The sequence below is a fragment of the Bombus affinis genome, chromosome 2 (assembly GCF_024516045.1).
Source record: "Bombus affinis isolate iyBomAffi1 chromosome 2, iyBomAffi1.2, whole genome shotgun sequence".
NCBI classification, from domain to species: Eukaryota; Metazoa; Arthropoda; class Insecta; order Hymenoptera; family Apidae; genus Bombus; species Bombus affinis.
Window position 1 is genome coordinate 15,993,494 of NC_066345.1, and position 26,962 is coordinate 16,020,455.

At 37.7% G+C, this 26,962-nt stretch overlaps 1 protein-coding gene and 1 long non-coding RNA gene across 14 annotated transcripts in view; both read left to right on the plus strand.

Annotated features, from left to right (window-relative positions):
* Positions 1 to 26,962, plus strand: part of LOC126925866 (arfGAP with SH3 domain, ANK repeat and PH domain-containing protein) — a 53,897-nt gene that overhangs the window by 993 nt on the left and 25,942 nt on the right. For 2 of the 13 annotated variants that reach the window (XM_050741879.1, XM_050741926.1), the window contains exon 1: positions 18,998 to 19,356. The exons of 3 other annotated variants lie outside the window; for them this stretch is intronic. In XM_050741879.1, the coding sequence (XP_050597836.1) occupies positions 19,177 to 19,356 (180 nt within the window). In that variant the 5' untranslated portion in view covers positions 18,998 to 19,176. Of the gene's footprint in view, positions 1 to 7,348; positions 7,607 to 7,708; positions 8,207 to 12,368; positions 12,422 to 18,987; positions 19,357 to 26,962 lie in introns of those variants that run through there. 8 more of the 13 variants (XM_050741865.1, XM_050741905.1, XM_050741886.1 and 5 more) reach the window with 8 other exon arrangements.
* On the plus strand, positions 12,428 to 13,318 carry LOC126926287 (uncharacterized). Its single transcript, XR_007714465.1, has 2 exons — positions 12,428 to 12,739; positions 12,929 to 13,318. It is a non-coding gene; the product is annotated as an uncharacterized LOC126926287 (long non-coding RNA).

The following is a 26,962-nucleotide window of genomic DNA, read 5'->3' on the forward strand; positions in this document are numbered from 1 at the left end:
TACTAATAACCTTCCTCCTTTTTTAAATGATACTCATCGAAATATGAATTTCCGCATGAATATCCGCAGTCTATTTTGTAATAGTAGATTTCTCAGGATTTTTAATGATATATATCTATCAGTTGGATCTCTTTGACACAGGTTTAGTTATAGTCTAGTTATAGTTCTAGCGTTAAAGGAATTAAAGTACATTTTTTGTCGACCATCAAAACCTATATCGAAAACTATATATCTAACGTAACCTTACCGAGGTTTCTGATCAGTGCGGTGGTTGAGCGCGTGTTCTAATGCGTGGGCGTTCCACAATTACATACTTCATGGGTATGCCTTACCTATGATATCCACTAACACTATTGATGTAACGATTTTTCGATGCAACACGCATCGCATTAACCTCTTGCGAATGTCTTTCGATGCTGCACGCAACTTCTACCGTGCTCTCTCTTTCTAGCCTGCATCTCTCGCGCAGTTTCCACGTATCGATGATGTAAATGTCGCTTACGGTCGATTCGCGACTTCCAGTTCGGGTAATGCACGCAGACACGCCGTCATTGCTGTATTTCGTTCGCGTAAGTCTTCCTATAGAGGAAAATAATGATCCGCGAGCAATTTTCAACGCCCGACACGGCCATCGATGAGTCGTTTTAGACCCAAGAATCAATTTTCTGTCATTTGTACAATTTTTCATGAGGTTTCTGGTCTCAATTCGATCAATCGTATTTGATTGATATTTTCAATGTATTTGTTTACTTATTTATTTAGAATAATAGACGGCCATGTAATTGCCTGTTGCACGGCAAAAATTCTCCATAATAACGCTGGAATCAAAACTAAAGCTAAAAAGATAACGCAATAACGGAACAATACAAAACACGAGTTTTATGCTAGCAGATAAGATAGATTCACTTGTATATAATGGCGCGTATATATGTATATATAATCTACACATCGATATATAAAATTTGATTAGTTTTATATAAATGTCAAAAAGATTTTGAAAGATTTTCTTGTGCAATTAATCAATCCAGATAATCATCTAAGAATTAGAGATATTTATCGAATGTAAAGCAAATGCGTAAATTTCCTGTTTCTCGATCGAAAATAGAAAGATTTCTACATAGCGATAAACGTTCAAAATTACTATATATATATATATATATTTATTTATTTATTTAATTAGATAAATGTTACAATCGTAAGGCCTAAAGAGGCTCGTCGTAAGTATTTTAGCGCCGTGCGCCGTGTTAATGGCACTGGTGCACGCATTGAATCGTTCGAATTACCGGGATCCAGGAATGTTTATACGTATATTTTCTCGGGCACCGTGTATACGGTCTGCTGATCGATGATAGTGTATTTTCGCAGTATTACGTGCTCTTACGAGCAAGGCGTTACATCTATGGCCGGACTTTGAGTTAGATTAATTAAGAGGTAACGCAAGGTGCGTCTAGGAAACGTTGAGGAATAAAATAGAAACGTTTCGTTGGAAAAGAAGGCGTCCGGCGAACGCGATTCATGCAGATGCGGCTAATAGATCTTTTGTAACAACGAATCGTCGTAATATGGCAACCGTAATTATCGGCGAAGAATGTTATTGCGCGTGTCTTTCGTAATTTAACAGGCATCGTAATTCTTGCGGATAGTGCTGTTTGGCTGAAATAACGTGTGTGTATATCGGTAGCCAAAGTAGTCGAGAACCGTTTCCAAGTTGCTCGAGGTCGTGAAAATTTTCACCGATGGCTGCTGCTCAAATCGAAGCGCCCATAGCGTCTGGTCGCACTAACCTTAACGACGAGCCATATTCTTTCGACTATCCACCATGTTTGTTTACTTACCAGTTGCAACTCTTTTTATGAAAGTTGATCAGTAATATTTTCAACGTTGTCCATAAAATATCAGTATTATATATGTCGTTGCAAATCGCTTATTAATTGTTAATATCATCCGGAATCTTGTTTACTCGCAAGATTCCTGTTTCCTCGCGTTATAAAATATTATATTTACATTTGCAGGAAAATGTATGCATAACACGACAAGCGAACAGCGCAAAACATTAATGCATTAATGTGTACTGAATACCTATTAACGCGATATCGATATTACATGAATTATTAAATATTAGCCCTCGTGTTAAATATCGAGAATAATATTTAACTTTATTTAACTGTATATTAACAAAAATTGAAAAATTGATCAATCGGATAATATACGGATGTACATCGACTTAGACGAGCAAAAGAGATAACAATGAACGTACAATTTTAAATCAAACATTGAGACCGGTCGTTTGACTGGGTCTGGTAAGGTAGGTTAGTGTTAAACGGATTTATAACAGATTGATTTATAAAGTATTTTCTATCGTTGTATAATTTCCGACAAATTTGTAATCCATTTAATAGGTTAGATACAGTGTACGCTTGTTTACAAAGTAAGAGAGTTACATGTTACGAGCGAAAAATGTGTTTTCTATTGGGCTGCAACAGAATTTGTCTATCAAAATAAACTGGGTCTATCTGTACATACGTATCGCGTTTCGATTAGTTCACATGGCGTTTAATTACAATCGGTAAGGAGTGATAAGGCGTACGTTATCATTGCGACACCTCTCCTTTACATATTATCGAAACGTGGGCGTATTTTGTAACACACGTAGATAGGAAACTTGGCGCGGAAAGTGTGCCGTGCGGTCGGAAGTGGAATTTATGCATGGAATTACTAAACTGAAGTTTCTTTTCACAAAGGAACACTGGCTGAGGCTAGCGTTGATTTTAAAGTCGATAGCGCGGAATTCTCTCCGTCGATAAACACTTGTACGGAAATTACAACGATACATTATGCAAAGTAACGTAATTATACATTTATATGTATAACGCGATCTCAAGCTCGATTATAAATTCCCTTAAATTATTTATCCGAATTAAAGAACGATAGAAGAAACGATCGCAGACGTATAACCGTTTATATTAAAATTATAATTACGTGTATACAGCATTTACATATACCGTAATGGTATCCACGACTTTTCAACTGTTCCAAGGTCACCTTGTTTATCTTTTCACGTAAACAACAGGGCAATATTAATTTTATGTTGTTCGATTCATCGACACGATTGATTTACGGAATAATAAATTGGAATAATAATAATGCCAATGGAATAAGTATTCTTCACAATGTATAATAATAGAGGCAAGAATGATGGCATGGCTTCCAGTAATTTGGGGATCACTTGCCCGAACCACTTTCTCGCACGCTACAATATTCGATATCGTAAAACTTTCGATGACCCGAATACGACAGTTATAAAATAATCAGAAACTATTCGTAGAATTGTTTGTTCATTGCTTCATAGTGAAATTTCTGGTGATAGTAGTAAGAGTAGTAGTGGCAGTAGTAATTTATTTCAGGATTTGGCGAAGAAATAGGAATTTGGTTGCAAAACTTGCAGAACGTAAAGTAGATGTTACACGCGATATTTCTGTCACCCCTTTCTTCTACGAGAAATTGTTTTTTTTTTTCATTTTTTTTTTTTTTTTAATAAATATACGTTGACTTTATTTTTTTTCTTTCTTTTATAAATATATATTACAAATATATTTTTTTAAACAGCTATATCTCTGATGAGCATAATCTGTTTGGAGGTATAGTTAGCAGAAAGAATGAAATGAAATCGTAGAATAATAGATGCAGCAGAACGTTATTATTTTCTATGTAGGTTGTTCGTTCTACGAATATTCTTGAAATGAAACTTTTAATTTAATTCGTACCTAGTTTAATTTATGCACAAGCATAAAATAGAAGCTAATAGAAATACGTATCTATAAATAAAATTACGGGCGATCAAATTATCGCAATATGTGGTACAATAGCACATTGTTATCGTGACAATAAATAATGCTCCCCCCTGACGTTCATTTATTACAGTCAATAAATCAGCAACGAATACTATACTGTTTAGCGTAATCTGAGAGTCACGAGTGCGTTTATTCAATCTATTCGTTTTCTTTATCTCGTGTAAAAATGTTATTTAAAAGTAGCTCTGTATAATAAGAAGTTATGGTGAAACGGTATCGAATAAAGTTACGCGTACTATTTTCAGTTAATATGCGTACGCTGGCAGCAGATTAATTTTTCATTTATTATATTTGTAATTGAAGTTGAACAAATAAAATCGAATATGCGTTATAGTAAATATTTTGAAATTCATTAATTTCCTTAAAATACGGTATTACGAATCTTTGCATATCGAAATAATTAAATAAATTAATATTTATATCGTTAGTATCTCGTCGAGTAATTCATAGTAGCTTATCAGTGTTTGGAATTTTTGATCGATTCGTAACAATAAGACACGAATGTTATTAAAATAAAGAATAAAAAATATATAATAAGAATAAATTAACGACTAAAAAATCACATTCCTAGGGATGTGATAGATTATCAAATCAAATTATTCGTTGGGCAACTTGCTAAAATTCGTCGAATTATCCGATTTTAGATATCGTCGTTTTAATTAATCGCGATAATCCTTTTATCGGTTGAGAAAAACCTTCTTCTTTTTTTATCTAACTCGCAGTTTACTTAAGACCTAACTTGAGAATAAAAATGCTTCCGAAGTAACACAAAAGGATTTCATTTTTATGAATCAATTCCATTATTTAATTCCATTTTATTCGTAGTTTAATTTCATCGATTAAAGAATAATACGAAAGAATAGAACCTCGCTACAGCTTTTATTATCCTTTTTTTTAAATAATTTTATAATTAAAATTCTGTATAAATTACTAAGTTTTGTAATGAATTCTGTGAAAAAATCAGCAGAGGCGTACGTACGTTTCTATGCAAAGGATAGAATTAACGAGGCAGCTTGTTAGAATCGGCGAAAAAGATGACAAGATATTTGAAAAATATTTCTCGAGATTTTCGCGTCTGTATTTTCGTTGATGGCGTTTTTAAATCATTTCTTAAAATTCATTTCTTACCGCGCTATCGATATCGTGATATTTTATTACTATACAATTGTACCGATCAGTTTGTTCGTGACCAGTTTTCGACCCAAAGCACTGTAATCTGAGAAACTGTAATCATATTGGTGGTTTTCTCTGATAAGCAAAGCAAATTCCGGTCGAAGGAGATTATATTAGAACCAGTTAGTAGAATATTTACACAAGGGGTATGTATATGGGAAAAAGAAAGATAGGAAATATTCTACGATAAATATCGCGCTTCATTATTAAGAAATATCAAAAAAATGTTACAAATATTTGCATTAAAAATATCGTTACTATCTATATCGTAATATACTTATATATCGTAATATACTTCACCGTATTAATTCTCCTAAACGCTAAAAATTGATTTTTCGATTTTTAATTTTGATCAGTGGCGAGGTACACCGGGTTAAAGCGTAATCTCGTCGAGTATATCGCGTGTGTTACTTTTGCCTCGGTCGAAAGTCGATATCGGTGCACTCGTACCGCAACGGGTCACTTTTACGGTGCAATTCGACTTGGTGCTTTCTTGCAAATTATACTCAACCGCTTCCGTCTGCTTTGATGCGCCAGCAGCTTCCGGGTCAGTTCGTTTTCTCCTGCTTCTCCTTAACGATCCGAAGGACTTCCCGCAGGTTGCGTGCACTCGCCGCAGCTATCGCTTTTTTCTTTTTCTTCCTTTCTTTCTTCCTTATCTTTTTTCTTCTCTTTCCTCGTTCTTTTTTTTCAACGTGCTATTGGGAATAGATATAATTCTATGAGTAGAAAAATTCTCTTTCGATCGAAGCGACATAAATTTGTTCTATTTCGAACTGTTTAAAGATTCTCGAAGAAACGTGTTTACGTTGCAGAAACTCGAACGATACACCTCGTTCGCGATCTTTTCCGATCATATTACATCGTGCAATTGTATCAAATGTTCGATGACAAAACAGATATTTCAGTGGCGAATGTTACGTCTTCTGTGCAGCGCACTACTTCGACACCGTACGAATAGGTTCAATCTATTTAAACCTGTAAATCAAGCAACATTAGTAGGCCAATAAGAAGTGTTCATCGCTAAGCAAACATTAAATGGTCACCTTCAAGTGCCTTCAACGTATGCATGCTCCGATTGCCACAGCTTGAATCACGTATTACGCCTATCTACTATAAAAACTGATGATAACAAGATGATCTCACTAGCTAGTAGTCCGCTAATAGGAATAATCTGTTTTCAGCTAATTTCGCGAATCAACGAGAATATTGGAAAAGATAGAACAAAGCTTGACGCGAAAGACGAGTAATTCTATCGCGTACTGAAATTTCAATTTTAATCTACAGGGTGTTCCGTTTAACTCCGGAGATGGCGAAACATCTGACTTAAGCCCTTTTGTACAAGCAGAAATCCATTTCTTTGATCTTTCTCGTATAGTTAGCGACGCGTATACATTTAATAAGAGATAAATCGCGAAATTTAGTTAGATACGTTTATTTCCATAACTACTTGATCAAAGTTTTCCAAACCGAATAGAAAACAGTTTTTTTCATCGCTGAAATTGCACGAAATGAATTTTTATTCGATCGACGTGGTTAGCCTCGACGATGCGTTTTTGTCTCTCACGATCGATGTCAGTCGAGCATCGGACGTGTATCAGTTACGTTTCGTACAATGTCAAACGATCGGCCGATCGTTCTGCAGTCACTCGGCAACATAACACTGACCTTACCAGAACCGGTCAAACGACCGGTTTCAAAATTTAATCTAAAACTGTACGTTCGTCGTTGTCTCTTTCGTTCGTCCTTTATGTAAATTTTTATATCGATAAACATTCGGCGATCGATTAATCGGACAATACAAGAATTAGCATAAAGTTAGACGGCTAAAAGAAATAACGATGAATGTGTACAGTTTCAAACTACATTTTAGAAGCGGTCATTTAATCTGGCTTGGTAAAATTAGCGTTAAAAAGTAAACATCTAATTCTGGTAAACGTATGCTTATGCAAACAAAGATCGTAGCAGCCTTTAAGCTTCGCTACGATAAACAATAAAACGTGTACACGCAGAGATTACGATCTTGCGACAAATATAATCTGTTTTCCAATAAATGTGATCGACGGAAGGCTTCTAAAACGCTTAGGACGATGTAACCGATTCTTCGTGCCATCGCTAGTTTTACGTGGAATCTTACTCCTCGCGTCTGACGATTTAAAAGTTGAACAGTCATCCGGCACGGAACTCGCCTAACCCAGTATCGTCTTCGTTTACTCTTGACCCTGAGTGGGCCGTGTAAGTCACCCACTTTCCCGCTTTAGCGGCGCGACTTACGACACTGGCGCGCGCGCCATCAAAATTTACGTTCCGCCCGGCTATTTTCGATGCGACGCGACCGCAGTCTATTCTCGTTTGCGTCGAACGACGGAAGGAACGCCGTTCTTCCGTCCCTGTTTCGCGATCCTCCGTCGTTTCCTCCGGCCGCGCCGTTCCAGGAAAACTACGCACCCGCCGTTTTCCAGCCGCTCGATCTCGTAATCGCATGCCGCGGAGCTCGGTCGTCCGTGACGAAAACTTCAACGCGATGACTTTCTTCGCGACGCGCGTTCTCAAACGTTGCGCCATCGACTTCCGCTTTCCAGGTAAACCGTGGATTCGATCGCGATCGCCAGGGAATTGCGTTTCAGCCGGGCGAAGAGGGAATGTTCATCGGTCGATTCGTGACTTTTTCTTGAAATTTACAGAGTTCGCGAGGTTCGCAGAGTAGCAACGGTGCATCGTCGACGTCTTTCGCGAGGAAAGTTAGCACGCGCGTACGGTTTCCCTTTTAGAAGCTTTACGACACGTTACGAGGCATTTTTAGGGCTGTTGCACGCTCCTAGCTACCAAGTCCTGCGTTTCTGGATCGCGCGATCTACGTACGCGGATCAATTTGCGATTCTCGTGGCTTATCAGCAACGAGATCAGAAAATTCTCTTTACATTTCTCGGAGAGACGATCGGGAACGTACGCCGATCGTGTGACGTTCTGCCTGTCGGTTATGCGTTTCCAGATAGACGCGGGTATCTTACCAAATTGCGAACAACAAGCTTAGAGAGAGTTGGTTTTCCGCGTCTCTGCGAAGAAATCGCGGACGTCCAGTCTTCGAATAAAACTCTGTTCGTACGCGGGAAGAAATGCGTTGTAAAGTTTTTTCTTTATTGGACTGCGCGGGGAGGGGAATCGAGGACAAAATTGTATTTGTAAGTGACCTGTTCTTCTTGTTTAGGCTTTGTGCATGGAAATCTTCGTTATCAATGGTTGGCGATAGCATATACGTGTGTACGTAGTTGGAAAGTCACCTAGCCAGTCGCGTACCTACGCTTCGTAAATTGCACAATCGTATTTCGATATTACACCGTTAGATCGCCATCGAGCAATTTATTTATAGCCATCGGTAGTTTCTGCTTCTCTCATCGTCCTCTTACATGTTCAAAATTAATGTAACGTACTATGGCTGGCAAAAGTACTGCAACCTACTTGCCATAGGAAATTTTGCTGTCCGCGTTATTTTCGAATTTCATTAGCACCGTGGCTAGACACAGCGCTAGTGTCGCGATTGTCTTGGTTGAAGAAACCAACTTGGAAATTTGCTGATGTAGAAATTACCAAATATTTATCGCGAACGTATGTTTGGTAAAAAAAAAAAATTACTGTACAGCGCGTAATAATAATATTTTGTCAATGCCACCTAATGACAAAATCCGCAATCACTTAGTCGCCAACCCAATATTATTAATAGATAATTGATCGTTTAAATTTACTTTGACGATGTCTGAGAAATATATATATACGTAGCTGTAGTTGCATTAGAAGCATGTTAAATTGTATTTACATTTGCAAAAGTAAAAGAAAACCTAGCTAAAGATTTAACTGTTTTTTATTAATCTTTAATTTCACAATTAGACGAATGTTTCGTGTAAAATATGATGCGTTGTTTTCAATTACTCTGCTTAAATCGTTCGTTGGAAGATTGATAAACACATTTGCAGATAAATTAAAATATAAGTTTCTCAAACATCGAAGCCTCACGGCAGCTTCGACATAGATAATCCTGTATCGGTTAAAAGAGAAAAAAGACGCACATTGTGCAAGGTTTCTATTTCTTGGAAAGTTTAAATTGCAAATTCTATGATTCACTATACGCGAGTAGGCCGATACTCGTAAGCTAGCTATATTTAAACATTTTTTATTTATAGTCCGGCGTAGAACGTTCAAAAAAAGTCACGTTGTATATCGCTTGGATCTCAAGTCGGAATTTACATTTGCACTTTATTATTTTCGTAAGATACGAACGCGCGAAGTTCCATTTCCCAAAGCTGCCCACGCTTTTTTTTTTTAAACGCATAAAAACAATAAATCTTTGAAGAACTAACTTTGTGTTTCTAAAAGTGACGTTTCTACATCTATGCGTTGATAAATAAAAATAATATTTCGATCTAAGATACGGTAAACATATTTTTCCTCTAAAATCTGTCGAAGAAGATATTTCGAAGAAATAAATGTGCTTTTATCGCATCGCTCGTTCTACGTTTTATCGCCTTATGCTTACGTAATATTCTGCAATTTGTTAGACTAACATTTTACAATATTTTTTAGCGTATTAACATTAGAAAAAAAAGTATGCCGTATCTTACGTCGTTATGGATCATTTAACACGATTATAGAATATCTCCCGAATGCCTGATCGACGATAAGCGAATGTAAATATCCTCGTTCAGCTTCTTTCCTGCTGTATCGAAGACACTGGTACATATTGTAGGTTCCTTGAAACCGATAAGATTGCCAACTCAGCTTTACGATTCTTTATCTTATCCAGTAAGTCGATACACTTATTTTAATATCCAACTTAATTAGTGTATAACAATGTGTATATATGTATATGCTTAACTTTTTGCACCCGAGGACTTTTTCGGTTGGGCGTAGCAGCTACTCCGTATGATTTAGCGTATACGTGACGCGTGTCTTACAGCTAGCGTAAAATGATTTTATATAGAAATTAACTTGCGAGCAAAAATTATATTCTAATAATTTATCTATACTTACATCTTTGAAAATATGATTTTGTAATATTAATTTCTGTATTTTTTTTTTATGGTAATTTATAAATCATTCACCAAGATGTATCCTTCACTATAATTGATCTAATTTTTCAACAGTTCAAAATCAAGTTCATCTTCGTTGCAGCTAATTTCACTTCCGAAAACCAGTTTTTAAAGGTTTCTAAACTATAATACCTTTGCCATAATCGTCGAATCCAAACTAAATCTGGAGACGTTGTCAGAATTATAGTTTCAGAGGCATATGGGATTAAATATTTCACCTCCATTTTAAAGTCTAACGCCTGACACTTGCTAACAAAGAACACAAAGAACTAAGGAACCAATTTACCTACCAATATTGCACTCGCATCAATTGCAGATGTCGAAATCTAACATAAACAGGGACTGTCGCTTCTCGCTCGCCACTAGAGCTGCAGTACGGAACGCCGTGGTGACTGAGAGTCGCCTCTCGAGTGCAAAGGGTTAATTAAGTTCAAATATATTAGGCTAATAGTACTATTACGTTAATAGTACCTTTTTCACGCGATTGCTAAACGAAAAATTTTGTATCGCGGGAGCGAAGCGTAGAACCTACTTGGTTTGGCAACTAAGTGATCGCGGATTTTGTCAATACCATCTAATGAGAAAACCCGCAACCATTTGGTTTCCAAGGCAATATTTGACTAACGTTTCGTTGGAAAACAAGGGCGCAACGCAGAGATACTTTTTCATAGCCACCGTAAATGGACCTAAGGCGTATCGGAAATACGCTCTCTCGGCGTCACGTAAAAACAGGAATTCAATTCCGTTGGCGGCTAACACGAACTCCAGTTAAAAATAAGCTCCTCCAGCTAAAGCAAACCCGCGGAATGTTAATTCCCTGCTTTCGATCGGATCATGCAATTAGCTCTAGCAGACCGGTGATTCCGTAAAACACCAACTCTGCATGCGTTCGATTACGAGCGTATTCTTACTTTAAAAGCGGCTCGAAGCTTGCGAGTATTAGATCGACTCGAAAGTTCTGTTTGTTTGGTAGTTTCGGTTTTCAAGGAAAGCAAATCAACCGTACCTTTATTCCTCGAGTTTATACGTATATTTTTATCTTGCCGATTTATTTATTTTCCATTCTGCGAGAGTCTCCCAGTTTTTGTCGTTGGAAGATTTCTATCGATCTCTCCGGTTTTTAAAAAAGAAGAAATCGATTCGTCGAGCGAAATTTTTGCCAAGCAATTTCCAGATTTTTTGCTAAATCGCCAAGTATTTCCATTTATATTTTGCTACTTCGTTGTCTATGCCATCGCGTCACAGATATTTGGCAATTTATTTCTTCTGTTTAATTTCTTTTGTAATTCTTCCATTTTTGCCGTTAGACGATTTCTATCGTTTTCCGCGTATCTGGTCCATAGAAAGAAAATCGCGGAAATTACGAGAATGTATATGATTTTATCAAATATCTCGATACACTCGAGAGTTGGAAAATTTGTAACGCGATGCGACAGCAACGTCGTGTTTCTAATATTACATGCGTTGTCCGTGTTTTATGAACTTCCCTTCCGCGTTAAAAATAAATGTTTATTTTTTTTCAAAGGGTTCAGGAATATTTTCACCGCTATTTCCATAATTTACAACATCCCCCTTAGACTATTCACGACAAGGCACCTACCCCATTTGTCTAACCTTTTACTTCGAAGCTCGTCGAACTGTTTGTTCCAACGAGTCGCTTCGAATTTCCAAATTGATCCAAAAACTTGCTGAAAAAAAAAAAAATTGTATTTATATGTAATAAAAAAATCCATCTCTTAGCTATCTTTTGAGCAATTTTTTAACAATCGTTACTCGTCTAAAGTAACAAAACAGTACCGTTATTTATATTATATTCGTTCAATGGTAAAATACAGAATAAAATTGAAAACAGAACTTTCCAATTAATCTAATATACATATATATAAAATTGAATAAACATTAACAAAATTATTAAGCAAAGAAGGACGAAGTAACAAGTTTTTGGGAAAGAAACTAAAATAACAAAAATCAGAATTAAAAAACAACTAAAATTTCAAGAAGAAAAGTATCCGGCAAAACCATCGCCTGCCACGTTTAACGTTTTTCTTTTTTTTTTTCTTTTTTTTTTTTTGTATTCGTCAATCTTTACGCTTGTAACCGCGGCGAGAAGAGTTTTGTCCACCCGATAGGAATACGCTTCGTGTCGGTTCCGGACTCGACGAAGATCCGCGCGAGCGAGCGAGCGAACGATTTCGAGCGGAAACGCGGCTCGGACTTTCCACAAGATTTTCACTCGAGTGCGGCGTATCGATTGAAATAGTTGCAGGAAGCATGTTGCGTGTGCTTACCCTCAAAGACGGTAGAGGAATGCCGGTAAGCTAATTCCATCGACATGAATTCAAGCAGCATGCCACGTATTGGATTTTGCGTAACCGGTCGTTTACATGTTGCCGACACATTAACACGCTCCAGATAATTTTTTGATAATTGTTCAACCGGCTCGAGGGGTTCTTTGATACCGCGGATTCTTTCCTCGATCGTCTTCTTTTCCTCGATTTTATATTTACGCGCTGTCTATATATAACGATCGTTACGTATAAATATTTCGTTGATCGTCATCGTCATCGTCATCGTCGTCGTCGTCGTCGTCGTCGTCGTTGATCGTTGCCGTCGCATTACATCCTTCTTAAGGTACGTACAGTGTGCTGCGTGTAATCACGGACGAGGAAAAACACATTTTCCGCTTCGTTTCTTCGATATTTCCGGAGAAATCACCGATCGTGCCAACGTGGATACGCGGAGCGAAATTATTTTTGCAAAGGGTAGATTTAATTGCTGCCTCTCGTAATCGAGACGGAAGATAAAAGGACGATTTTTCAGCCAGACGATGCTTCGATTCGTACAGCCGCCAGAACGAAAAATATTGGTTTGGAGATTTCGGAATAGAATTATTATCACGACTAGCGTCGTGCACTCGTGTCCGGAGCCGATCGAGAGAACCTGAGGCCAATTCTAGCGAGGAAAGTTTACGATCGAGAGAAACCATCTACAGGAAATATCGTTGGACTTGAAAGAAAAGAATAAAATCCGCGCGAGGCCGGATATTCGAAAGGAAACTTTGGATAAGTTGGTGGTCAGCGTACACACAGATTGATAAAAGTGAAAGAAGAAAGAAAAATCTACCAAATATCGGAAGGAAACGTAATAAAATTAACATTGAGTTTATATGTGTTTTACAGCCAAAGACAAAAATTCAGAAGAAAATTTTCATTCGTTGTAACTTGTTTTGTTTCACCTTATAACCCTAAAATTATACAGACGATTTTGTCAATTTTCGTTTTAATGTTACGAACAAAATTTCACAATGGGCTTGAGTTTTTAATTATTTCACAATTAGACGATATCGTTGAAAAGTAAGACACGCTCTGAGACTCGAAAAATCGTATTCTTCGCGTACATCTCAGTTTCTCTGTCCAGAGAACAAGAGATTTCTCGACTATCGGTAAAAAAAACAATTATTTGTTTGATATTTAACCCTGGCGTCCTCGTCGTTTCTTCCTCGCGTTAGTATCTCGTCGGGTAATCTCCTTCTTTCGAACTATTCTACTATTTTACTCACAGAAACCGTGGAATACGCAAAGAACACAAGAATTCAATTGGATGGTAAAGTTTCGGATGATAAAATATCTCATCGTTATATCGTTTGTTCGTCTAACTTTGTATAAATTCTTATATTATCCGATTAATCAATTTCTTATTTTGAATTAAATTTTTAAACCAATCGTGTTCGACCGGGCCTGGTAAAGTTAGCGTTAATAATATTATCGAAACATAACATCTATTTCGGGTGATATAGAAGCGAGGAAGACAATAGGGTCAACCGAAAATACGAAAGTACCGGTATTTTATCGACACAAAATTGAGCGTACACGTTCGTATCTGGGGATGATACTACGCGAATAAATACGCATCGATATTTTGTTGCGCAGCATTTGACTTTAACGACAGCCTGTAATCGGCGTGGAACTCGATCAGTTTCCAAATAAAGAAAGACGATTTTGTCAGATTCTGCGGAGAACGGTCGGTAAATAGAAACAGAAAGAAGAGAAATAAACTTTTCGACGTGAGAATTAATCACTGCCACGCATATAAGGTATCGAAGAATATTCAAAGAAATCGTAAGAAAGTCCATCTACAAGTATCTCAACGCGTTCTCTTTGGAAAATGAGAAATCTGATTTTTGAGCATTTGCCAAATCTCCGTCGATAACTGAGAAGCTAACAGATTCGTAGATTTTTTGAGTCGTCTGTATACGAAATCGTAACGGAAATTATATCGATTTGCAATCATCGCTTCCGATACCAATTCGCTACGATCAATTTCCGATATTAATTTTCCTCGGTGAAATCGGTTCTCGTCTCGAATTCATTCCAATCGAAATATAAAACGAAACATCTCGAGTGATACCGATTTCTGCGTCTCTCTTATTTGCAACTCGTATATTTACATCGTTCGAGATTAAAAATTCAATCTTGGAAATGTGCCAATTACGAATTATACGTATTGTATATATTGTGCGTTAGTAAATGATTAAATCGAACATAGTACACGCCTGGAAAATTCAAACATTGAAATTCAGCTCGTTCCGACCACCGCGATACATTCCAGCGGAAATAAGCATTTTAATGGAATCAGTGGCGCGGAAATTCTGCACCTGCTCTATCAGCGTTTATTACGCGAAGAAATTTCGCGTTACGTGATTTTTTTACACTTCCATTGCAAACGACGATTTTGAATACGATTTGTCGATGCGAACGCGATTAAATTAAATTTACGTCTCGATGAAAGCGTGCGTGATGAGAGATATTTATTACTCCGGTCTTTTTTTAGTTTCCTTTTTTCCTTTCTTCTTCTTTTTCTTTCATTTTATTACAATAAACTAAAACTATTTCGTTAACCATATATATTAGTCGCGATATCAATACGTTTAATTTTAACATCTTCTCACAGGAAGTTGTATAATTTAATCCGTAAATTAAATGATTATATCACACTAATAAATCTCCGTTAAACAAGCTTTCGGTATCGATTTATTTTTCTTTGGTTTCGCTCTAGTTCTACGATATGCGTACGAAATTTGCTGTTCTAACAGAAAGTAAACTCAAAATATATACGTTAACACCTCTGATGTTATCTAAGATACGCGTACGAATTTGTTAGAAAATCTAATTTGTAAATAACAAAACAGACGTATAATAGTCGAACGTGCTAATATGAAACTCGATATCAGACGTCGTGGATTTACCAGCGGTTTGAAAAAATATTCCATCGACGTTTTACTGCTTCCCTGTCTATTCCCTGTAACGCGATATCTTGTTTCCCCGTACGAGCAGAAATTTCAATTTGGAATTTTCGAAATGTCCAATGTGCTTCGTTATTCGCAATTCAGCGTATATACGCATCTCGTACGGAATTTTTGTAAATCGAAAAATTCACGGAATATCGTTGCACGATTTGTTCCATTCACTCTGATTAAAATCTCTGCAAACAGTCGACTCAATGTTGGAAATTCAAAGCGCGCTTCGCTGGTCCAACGAAGTATCGAAGCAATTGCGCGTGCGACGTTGTAACCAAATACGCAAAGTGGTGGCAAAAAGAAAGTTTAAACTTGCGTTTATACGGGTTGCCAGGCGTAACTGGGACAAGCAACAACTTGAAAACAGTGAGAGATAAAAACGAATTTCGTTAGAGAAAATTATTCGCCTCGGTGGCTGATAACTTTGTTTTGGAAAGTGGCCAAACGAAGATTTTTATCGGTCGAACGTAGACAGTCGTACGCCACTTGCTCGTCAACGAAAGATATTCACGCCGGTGCTCGTGACAAATTCTTTAATTCTGCGATAACTTTTCTTTTTTTTTTTTTTTTCTTCCTTTTCGAAGAATGCACAAACAAACTGGGTTTTTAATTCGACGAATCGTGAACAGACGAATACTGTTTGTTTCTTTTACGAAAATTTGCACTTGGGGGCGCCAACTTTACACGCACACAGACCCACACACGCGCGCCCGCGCGCGCGCGCGATTATATCCGTAAAGAAACGCGGAGCGTTTCATACGACAAGGAGCGATTGTGCTCGTAAACCGGATGCTATGAATGGAAAAATAAATATCCTCTACGGCTTACGCTACGATATATTAAGATATCTTCTTGCCCAGCGTATTTTCCTTCGCGCGCTTTGATACGTCTCGTTGAAAGAGGTCGAGCGTGTCCGCCATAGTCGAAGCATCGCGGTTACCTCCATCAACGTTTGCAAATCGGTCCAGGTAAACGACTCGGATACGAACGACCTACCAAGGTCGCGCGGCCAGGAATTCCTTTCGTTCTTAGTTGCCTCACCTGGTTGTCGCAAGAGAGAGAAACAGAGAATAGAAGCGAGTAAGAGAAGAGAGGAGGGAGAGAGGTCGCGAAGCTGGTTTAGTGGTCTAAAGTGTGCTCGATTCTCTCTGGTCCCTCTACGGTCCTCCAGTGACTCATCTGCTTTTTCGTGTCAACATTTATTGCATGCTTGTTACGAGCCTACCGACCTGCATCTCGCTTTAATTAACTGCTTTCAGATTCGTTTCACGATTCATGGCACGTTTTCTCATGGATAGGGTAGTTATTTTTTTTTCTTCTTTTTCTGTTTTTCCTTTTTCCTATTTATTTTTTTTTCTCTTTTTTTTTTTTTGTTACATAATTGTGGTTAGATGTTTGACAAAATTAGCCTGTTAGGGATCGAAGCAGTGAAATAACGCGTAAAACAAGAGCTTTATCGTCGCATATTGATTTTTAGAAATCAATTTAGTCGCGTCGTAATATTCCATTATACGTACAGCCGGTTATGAAATATTATATTTGTATATACATTTATTTATTTATTTATTTATTTATCGTTCCAATAGAACCAAATGAATCAGACATAATTCGATAAAAAGTAATATAAAATTAAAGCTGTTGTGCATCTAGTATTTCATTATAAGGCGAAAGCAATTTTTTGAACATCCTAATATATCTTTTATTTATTATAATCTTTGCCTCAGGATGACTCACGATGGTTTCCGGCTTACATCGTATTTGCTATTTATCGCTAATTTACGTACCGATATTCTACGGTGTAGAAACGAATTCTTCGCGATTTTTTCGTAAGGATGGGAAGAACTTACTCGTACGTTTAATCATACGAAATGTTACATACGCTTGTAGAACTTTGCGTGTAAATAGCATGCGAGACAATGAGATCCGTGGAACGCCGTTGTGTGCAAATATCAAATACGAGTGGCTGCAGATTCGCATGGCCGACGGAAATATCCGCGGAGAGAAAAGCCTATTTTCCTTAACAACCGCTCGCGGTTCTTACGAGTGAAGAGCAAGCTGAAAAAGCTTGTCTGGTTGCTCGCGGCCAGCCTCGTTGAATGAAACACCTTTCTGCGGTTGAACCTCGCTCTGCTGTTCGTGTGGCCCATTACAACCGGAATGGAAGTTGCCGATGACGCGATTTAATTGCGATTTATTTCTATGGAAACGATCGATTTTTCTAACGTTATTTATTTATTTATTTATTATTTCTTTCTTTTCTTCTTTCGTTTTTAGATGCATCGATATCTTGAAAATTTGATATCCATGTCTCTTCAAAATGTGTTAGAACAATAGAATATGTCGAAAAAGTTTGATTGTAAAAATCCTAAGACACAAAAAGACTTATAGCTTAAAACTCTCGATGTTGTGGTATGTGTATTTTACGAGACCCAGGTCGAATTACACTGCCATATTCTAAGATTCGCCTGACAAAGTGTAACGGTAGAACGTTCCAAATGTGTTTACATTTGTAAAGGCCAGAAACCAGGCTATTGAAGTTACGAAAAATAATATATTTCTATAACGTGCTATAAACGATACATTGAAGAGAATAGCATGTTTTTCTTTATCCAGCTTTTCTTTATGGGATAATTAAGCACCAGGTAGCAAGTGCTCTTACCGACTGAAACGCACGACAGGACAAGTTTAGAGATAATTTATCACACAAATATAAATCATGTAGCTGAACATAGGGATGATGCTTACTTGGCATACTCTGTTATGTTCACAATTATACGTTATATCGTATTATATTATATGTAATATACAGGGTGTCCTACCTAACTTTGCTCACCCTCATCCAGTTACCTGTTTTTGACATGCGTACTCGTCGTCGCTTATTCATTGCCACACATATTAGGTACGCGCTTCTCAAAGTTTTCAAAGAGGTCGCAACAGCTAGACTGCTTAATTACTCTGCAACAGTTTTAAGGTTTTATCCTGTAAGAGGAAAATAAGAGAGGATTGTATAATAGAAATATATTTCAGTAAGTTTAAATATAAGTACAATGTGTATGCTAGATACGCAGGGTGGCAGCATTATTTTACGAAAGAGCTTTAAATCCATGGGTCTGTTATGGGTGTTTATACCATTACAAAAACTAGCCTCTCTGTAACCCACTGTATTATTTGTACAAAGCTATGCCATGTTCCTAGAAAGGCTATGGAGTCGAGGGGGCCTTAAAATTCATTGCGCTAAACGATATTCAATGGCTTTGAGGATTAAGAAAACTAAACATTGGGAAAGGGAGTTTTCTTTGAAGTGGCACCCAATTCAACAAGTATAATTAGATGTTTCGGACAAAAATGAGACGGCATCGACAATGTCATTTATTGCGCTTTTATCTAATTTTGCCATCACCTTAAGAGGTCTTGAGGGGATTAAAACGACAATAAAAATTTTAAATTTTAAAAGTGTTTTATTACATGCCCTTGTAGCATATTCGGGTGTTTTCGGAAAGGATTCGTGTGTTTACGTTATTCCTTTTGCATTACACCGCAGGGACGTTTTTCATAACGCTGACCACGCTGATACATTCATTGCTAGGAGATTCGAGGTGGTAGTCTTTCCTAACGTGTTCAGAACAGTCAGTCAGTTCCGAGTGGAGTTTCTGTTAGATGCTCCGTTGTCATCGCTTCGTCGAACTTTAAAATTATACGTATTATACGTGGATAGTGAGTGCCGCGAGAGACACGAGTTTCCAGTGTTTCTTGAAAACGTACGAAGTGTAAAATGAGAAACGATCGTATACGAAGAAGCTTTATCTGCGGTCGTACGCAAAATTTGGATGAAACGTTTTCCTACGGATACGAGTGCACCAGTAAAAGACTTTCATTGGCTGAGAACAACGCGAAAACCCATTTCATCGGTTTATCCCTACCGTTGTTATGGCGCAGCGAAAACGTAAGTGAGGTCAGTTCTGGACATAGGCCATGTTTATCAATTTCCCTGTGCCGGTAGCCAGCTTCGTCGCTTTTCATAAGTTTCTAATTAGAGAGCGACGATGTGGCTGAGAGAGACGAAACGCGATTTCTGCATCGTCGCTATACGATTGCACGTCGATTGCCTCATTGCGTCTAATCTGTTTCGCGATAGAATTTATCTTCCTTGCTTCGTGTTTCTTGTACAATTTTTATTTTACACTTTAACACCAAAAACTACCGCGTCAGTCAAAATGACTGGTTTTTTATTTTAAAATTTCTACTTCGTGTTACATTTTTCCCTCGCAATTACGTGATAACTTTGACAGAAATGACTAAAGGAATAAATAGAATGAACTTTATTTTTATTCCTTTTTATTTATTCAGAATCAAAATAATTTTCTATCGCGGTTACTTACTTCAATGCCAGACAACATGATTGATACTCGCCAAAGCTTAGAAGGGTTCTACAATCCGTTTACCGAACCCGAATTATCAACTTTCCTCGTTTTGTCCTCGTCCAACCCGGAATTACACAGGTTAAAGTATACTTGAAATTATACGTTTATACATTTATATGCAATTATACATTTTTAAACTCGATCTTCTCGAAAACGAAGCGTCGTATGAAAAAGTTTCATTCCATGTTTCCTTTTTTACTTTTTCATAAGAAATCGCGTCGTATCCGCCTGTACGTGTTATTTGCCTGCATTCTGTTTACGCGAAATAAACCCACGACGGTTCGCAAAGCCTCGGATAATCGAGATTTTGTACGTACGTACGTATCGAAGCAAATACTTGCGAGTTTACAGTTTCGAACTTTCCCCCGCTGGAAGCCTGGCTTGAGAAGCTACGAAACAGCCAATCGACGATAGATTTTCGTAAAGAGATGGCGTATCGCTATGGCGACGAGCCACAAAAAAGTATAGATATAGGTGCACGGATCGAATTACAAATTCGCGTTTCAACGTGCAACAGATCGTTCGACGAGGCCAGGCACGCGAGATAAGTTTGTCCAACGCGAAGGGATCGCGTTCGTTCGATGTCCTGCTCATGGACGACGAAACTCAAGACTGGAGTAAACACAGAGAACGACGACGTTCGACAGACGCGGCTCAGTTTCGCTAGCGAAATAACGCGTTTAACACGCTAAACGCACGTGCTATTGTCGCGTGTCTCGCGCGGCTGGGAAATCCGTATGTACGCGAGCAATCGCGACGTTTTAGTTGCTGCGCGCGTGCAACTAAAATTAGAAAACGTAATCGCGTTTGTCAGCCGCGTTTTAACGGGTGGGAGACGCCACAAAAAGAGAAACGCGCGCTATGGAAACGCCACGGTATTTAGTCGGCGATAAGAAGTTTTAATCCATTCATACCGCAACCTGGTTCAACGAAATCTGCTCTCTTTAATCTGCTTAAACGCTTAACTCGTCGAGGATGAATCGTCGTTAAACGAACTATCGTACGTTTCTCCGCTTGTTCCCAATCTTTTGTTTTTTATTTCCTCCTCTTCGCTTCTTAACGTTACTTCAACCCTGTTTTATGTCGTTACATACGTACAATGTCGGATATTATTGAATAAACGATGGTTTAAATAGTTGCTTAGAGAGAAAGAGAGAATGAGACGTTTGCTGTTTAACGCTAACCTTACCAGGTCCCGTCAAACGACTGGTTTCGAGATTTCGTTGTGAGAATTTGTATAGAGCTAAACGAAAAAAAGAAATAACGATGAACGTACGATTTTTAATTAATTTTTGTAATCGGTCATTCGACCGGACCTGGTGAAGCTGGTGTAAAGAGTTCAAACAGAAAACGAAAGTAAATTACTCGTTACTCGGACAAGTCTATATACGCTGTATTAAAGTAACGAAATTAATCTAATTAATTAATCGAAATTAATTATTTACAAATATAACATTCCCATCAAGAGAGATTGCCGTGAATTACAACTTGTAATTTCTAATGACGTTTCGTATCCACGATGAAGCGAGTAGGTTTAAGGAAAGTAACTATACTAATTTCACGGACAAAGTGAAACAGACGAGACCAGAAACTGTCTATATATAATCATTCGTCGTCCTATTAAATCCGAACGAGGAATAACGTTTCGTTCGTAAATAGAACAGAAGCAACGATCAAGTTATTTTTGGCATCGTTCAAACGACTTTCGTCCAAAGGTAGAAAATTTTCCCATACCAGCAAACGTGTACTTTTAATTTTTCCAGATATCTGCAAATTGGCGATCTTTCTCTTACATAATTCGCCATTCTATAAAATCTACGACTCAACGTACGCACACGTATCTCGATAAAAGTTCCCCATAACAAACGTTCAAATACCTTCGCGAGTCACTGTGCGTTTAATATTTAATTTCGTACGATGTTTCATACGCGCGTCGGATACGGAAGCTGGCGGTAGAGTCATCGAGTTTCTGTCATTCTGTCTTCTGTTTTATTCAATTTGTTCAGCGACTCTGGCTCGCTTGCTGTACGCGTCGTATGAACAATAGGAACGTTCATCGATCCGAACGTTTCCATTCCAACTTTCCAATTATACCTCGAGTGACGTCTTCGTTCGGCAAACAGCCGCTCTCCAAGATAACGCGCGACCAAAGGAAAGTCCGTCGATTTAATTCTCAGCGTATCGACAAGTCCGTTAAGTCTCGGCCGAACAAATTCCATTATTATCGACCGAGTTTTGCTACCGGCCAGGTGTTAATGCTACAAATTTCCTGCCACTATCCGAGTCGGCTCTCTTTTCGCTTTCCAGTCTTTACGCCAGGCATTTCGGACTTTGGCAGACTTTCGTACGACGTAGTCACCGAGATACCCTACAACTATGTTTCGTAACCGTCCATTGATAGAGTTGTTGACAATAGCAATGAATGGAGATGATTTCTCTGATGGACGCTAATTGTAAATAAAATGTCCCAGGCTACTTATTTTCAATTTTTTTTTTTAATATTTAAATCGAACATTCGTTAACCGTCAGTTGTTAAAAAACAAAGTTTCCACACTCTTTCTTACGTTAAAATGTGTAATGTGGTTTAATTCGCTACACACAACGAAAAAATTTGAAGAAATTCGGTGTAAGATTCCTCGATTTTATTATTATTATTATTAACGATAATAATAATAATGCGAAGATTATTCGCGACTATTTCTTTACATTCAGTGGCTTATTAAATTCCGTTCGATATTTTAATTTCTTCACGGAGGCTGATCATCTTCCGTTGGAATGATCGATGCGAGGATATCCTTGTGATTATCTTCGACATTGTGTTCCTTTTCTTTATTCGTTGCACACAGAACGCTCTATGATCATGTCGCTGATTGATAGTTCCAAGTTGCAGATGTCACGTTTAACAGCAGCACCATTTTCCAATACCTACATATATATTTGTGCCGGTTCAGTATGTCCCGATTTTATCCACGGTTATTACGGTTTCGCTCAACTTGCGATTCAATTCTTCGTTTCTCTTCGAATCATAGAAGACAGAGATCGATTTATGAACCGACGTTGCATTACGTAAATTTACGTCCCAGGTTCGCTAGCATATCGCTTCGATACGTTTTAAGACGTCAAGCCACTGATGTTGCGTACGGAAAGCTAATTCGGATCTTTCGTCGCAGTTTTTGCTATTGTTGAATCAGTCAGTTCGTTTCCAAAGATATTCTCGCGCCAATGTAAGCACGAAAATCTGTCCGTCGGAAGTTTTTTCGATCTTGTGAAACGGTAATAGAGTGATACTAACGCAACAAAATTCTCGTTCCTTCTCAACCGGTTAACCGCGTTCGACGTGTACACGCGTAAATCGAAAAGAATATTTCGGTGCGGTTGATGCATAACATCGGTTCGTTCCGATTTTTAAAGAATTTAACGAAACGATAAATTTCGCTCGGTACCTCTCCATCGGGCAAATTGTTTTCAAACGCATCACGCTGAAAAATGTTATCAGAAGTTTCTTTAAATACTCTCGTGAATTTTTAATAAAATATTACATCCGTGGTACGCCGCTCGGAAAGCTCGTTCGAATTTTTAACTCTTTGCTCGACGTAAAGAATCACATCGAAAAGTTTCTCGCCGACAAACCCCAGAGGTTCCGGAAGAATGGAATATTTCAGTCGCGTGAAAGACCGAAAAACCCTTTGAATCTATTCGATGGCTGCAAAAATACACGACGATTCAGGCTACTTGATCGTCGATAGGACCCCAGAGTGTCGATCACAAAACTCGTAAGAGACTTTGAGAACTAAATTCCGCGGTTAACTGGTGAAACACCTACGTCTGTACGTCGTCCTGATACGAATCACACGCGGCATGTTTCTGTCCATGCCGCGGCTTTCCACCAACAAGACGCTGCGAGACGCGTACGTTCATCGTACGTCGCGCACCTAATTTCTCTGGCGCGTGCAATCGTTTCGCGTAGAGCCGTTGATAGCGCGTTTGCAACGCTAAGTGCACGTACGAGGGACCGCGTGCGCGGCGATAATTAAACGTTGCACGTGTTCCCTCGTAACGCTGAATTGAATAACCGGCGACACGAGGTACGACGATAAATATCAGATAGCTTTGGATAAAGTCGACGCACAATGGCGAGAAGGAACGCGCGTATTTCACGAGTAACGAGCAAACCTCCCCCCTCTTACCCTTCCCTTCTGTTTTTTCCCTACCTTTCGAGCTATACCAGTCGATCGCACCAGCGACAAGATACACCGGCCACCACGTATCGTCGAGCACGTTACGCTGACACGACACTTTGCTCGGCGATTGTTCCTCGCGGAATTCGCGTTTTCCCTGTTTCTCATCGGCGACGAGTCCTCTTGATCCCCGTCGCCTAAACTAGATGTGCCAACCGATGTCGACGCCGACGCGACGTCAGCAAGGAAGGTTCCATCTTGCCCCTTCTATTCGGCAGGATCGACGACATTCGCGTACAGTTGCATCGACGCATATATGGACGCATTTATATATACGATAACGTTAATTTTTAGGGTAAATCTGACGATTGATTCTGGATAATTCAGTTTATTTTGGGAATAATTAAATTAAATATGTATAAGTATATATAATAATGTAAATTCTTGGGGTAAATCAGACGATCGATTCTGGAAAATTCAGTTTATTTTGGGAATAATTAAATTAAATATATATACAATAACATACATTCTTAGGTTAAATCAGACGATCAATTCTGGAAAATTCAGTTTATTTTGGGAATAATTATTTTAAATATGTATAAATATAAATAATAATTTAAATTCTTGGGGTAAATCAGACAATCGATTCTGGAAAATTCAGTTTATTTTGGGAATAATTAAATTAAATATATATAAGTATATATAATAATGTGGATTCTTAGGGTAAATCAGACTATCGATTCTGGATAATTCAGTTTATTTTGGGAATAATTAAATTAAATATATATAAGTATATATAATAATGTAAATTCTTGGGGTAAATCAGACGATCGATTCTGGAAAATTCAGTTTATTTTGGGAATAATTAAATTCAATATATATACAATAACATACATTCTTAGGGTATATCAGATGATCAATTCTGGAAAATTCAGTTTATTTTGGGAATAATTAAATTAAATATGTATAAATATAAATAATAACATAAATACTTAGGATAAATTAGACGATCAATTCTGGAAAATTTAGTTTATTTTGAGCATAATTAAATTAAATATATATAAGTATATATAATAATGTAAATTCTTAGGGTAAATCTGACGATCGATTCTGGAAAATTCAGTTTATTTTGAGAATAATTAAATTAAATATGTATAAATATAAATAATAACATAAATTCTTAGGATAAATCAGACAATCGGTTCTGGAAAATTCAGTTTATTTTGGCAATAATTAAATACAATAACAGTTAATAACAAATTTACTACAAATTTTACCTGGGAAATTGATAATCGATCTTCCAAGTTCTAAATTACCGTTCTTCTCTCGTGATCTAATCTATTCAGCAAAATGACACTGTAATAAAACAAGGCAAAATTAAAAATATCAGTTGGCGGATAGTTTGAATTCTATAGAATTTACATACACATATATATAGACGATGTTAGCTGGCGATTTTCTTTTTAAACATCGCATTTTTCTTCTTTACTTTTCTTAGTTTCCACGTTTGTCTTACGTCGTTCCCAACAAGGGATCAATTTTCTTGGAAAACTTTGCGAACAAACTCGGGAGAGAACGTCTTTCCTTAGCCTCTGCTATTATTTTTTAACTCGAACCAGTACAGATGGTTCGGAATTGTTACAGTTGCTCCAGACGTAGTTTCAGAGCGTTCGTCGCGAGATTTCGTGATCGATCGGTGACAATAATCTTGACGATGAACGACGACGATAACGTCGGGCCGCGCATGGTTCCAGTCTCTGTCCTTAACACGAACCTTATCAGGCCAGGTCGAACGACCGGTTTCAAAATTTAATTAAAATCGTACATTCGTCGTTTTTTTTTCCTTCTTCTAACTTTATGTACAATCTTATATTACCTGATTAACCGGTTTGTTAATTTTCATTGATAGAGAAATTTACATAAAGTTAGACGAACGAGAGGAATAACGACGAATGTACAATTTCGAATTCAATTTTGGAACCGGTCGTTTGACCGGGCTTGCAAGCGTAACTCTGGCTGGCAAGCCAACTTTTGAAACGTTACAGAAACACGAAAATGTCCCAATTTCGTATCTTTTTTGTTTGCCACGAAGACTCGAGAAAATTGTACAAAGCGGCGGAAAATATTTCGAACATTGATTTACGATATGATCGATCGTGTACGGATAGAAGAAGATTGGACAAAAGACTAGAATTTTTGCATATAGCCGAGATTAACTTTACGTTAACCTTAACAAGTAGAATTTAAACTTGGAAGGGTCTATAGTAGTACATTTTGGTCAAGGTTAAATTGGCTGCAAAGTATGGTTCCAGAATCCCTATCGATCGTTTTAAAGCACAGGTTGCAGATATTTCATCGGGAAGCGACGTAACATCGAACGCAAAAAGCGCGTTCAAAGTGTTTACAAATTTGCAACTTACGGGAGAGCGTAATTTAAAAACAGCTTCTCTCAAAATATGTTAAACGTTTTTTAAACTTTTCTAGTCCGTGGAATCCATTCAATTTACTATTTTTCTATCACCAACTGTACGTCCAAACGATGTATAGTGTTTAACCGGTTAGCTGCTCTCGACGAGTATACTCGTCGCGGAGAAATTACGATATTTCGTGTTGCGACGAGCCCTGTCGGTAATAAAATTAAGAAATAAAACGATCGTTTCGTTACAATTTAATTCTATGTTATAAGAGCCACGCATACTCTGTCTTCAACGAGTATACTCGTCGTCGCTTACTTTTTGTCACGCGTTTTAAGTACAAGCTTTTCAAAGTTTTCAAACAGGTCGCAACAGCTAACTGCTTAAATAGCTGAGTATGGTAAAACTGAGAATAAAAGGTTTCCCACTACAACGAACGTTATTGTATCTCTTCCGCTAATTATATCCAAGTTGCCCGTAAATACAATCTCCTCGCGTTTCGTACTAAAAGTTTCGAGAAAAGGTTGATTTCGTATTTTACATTT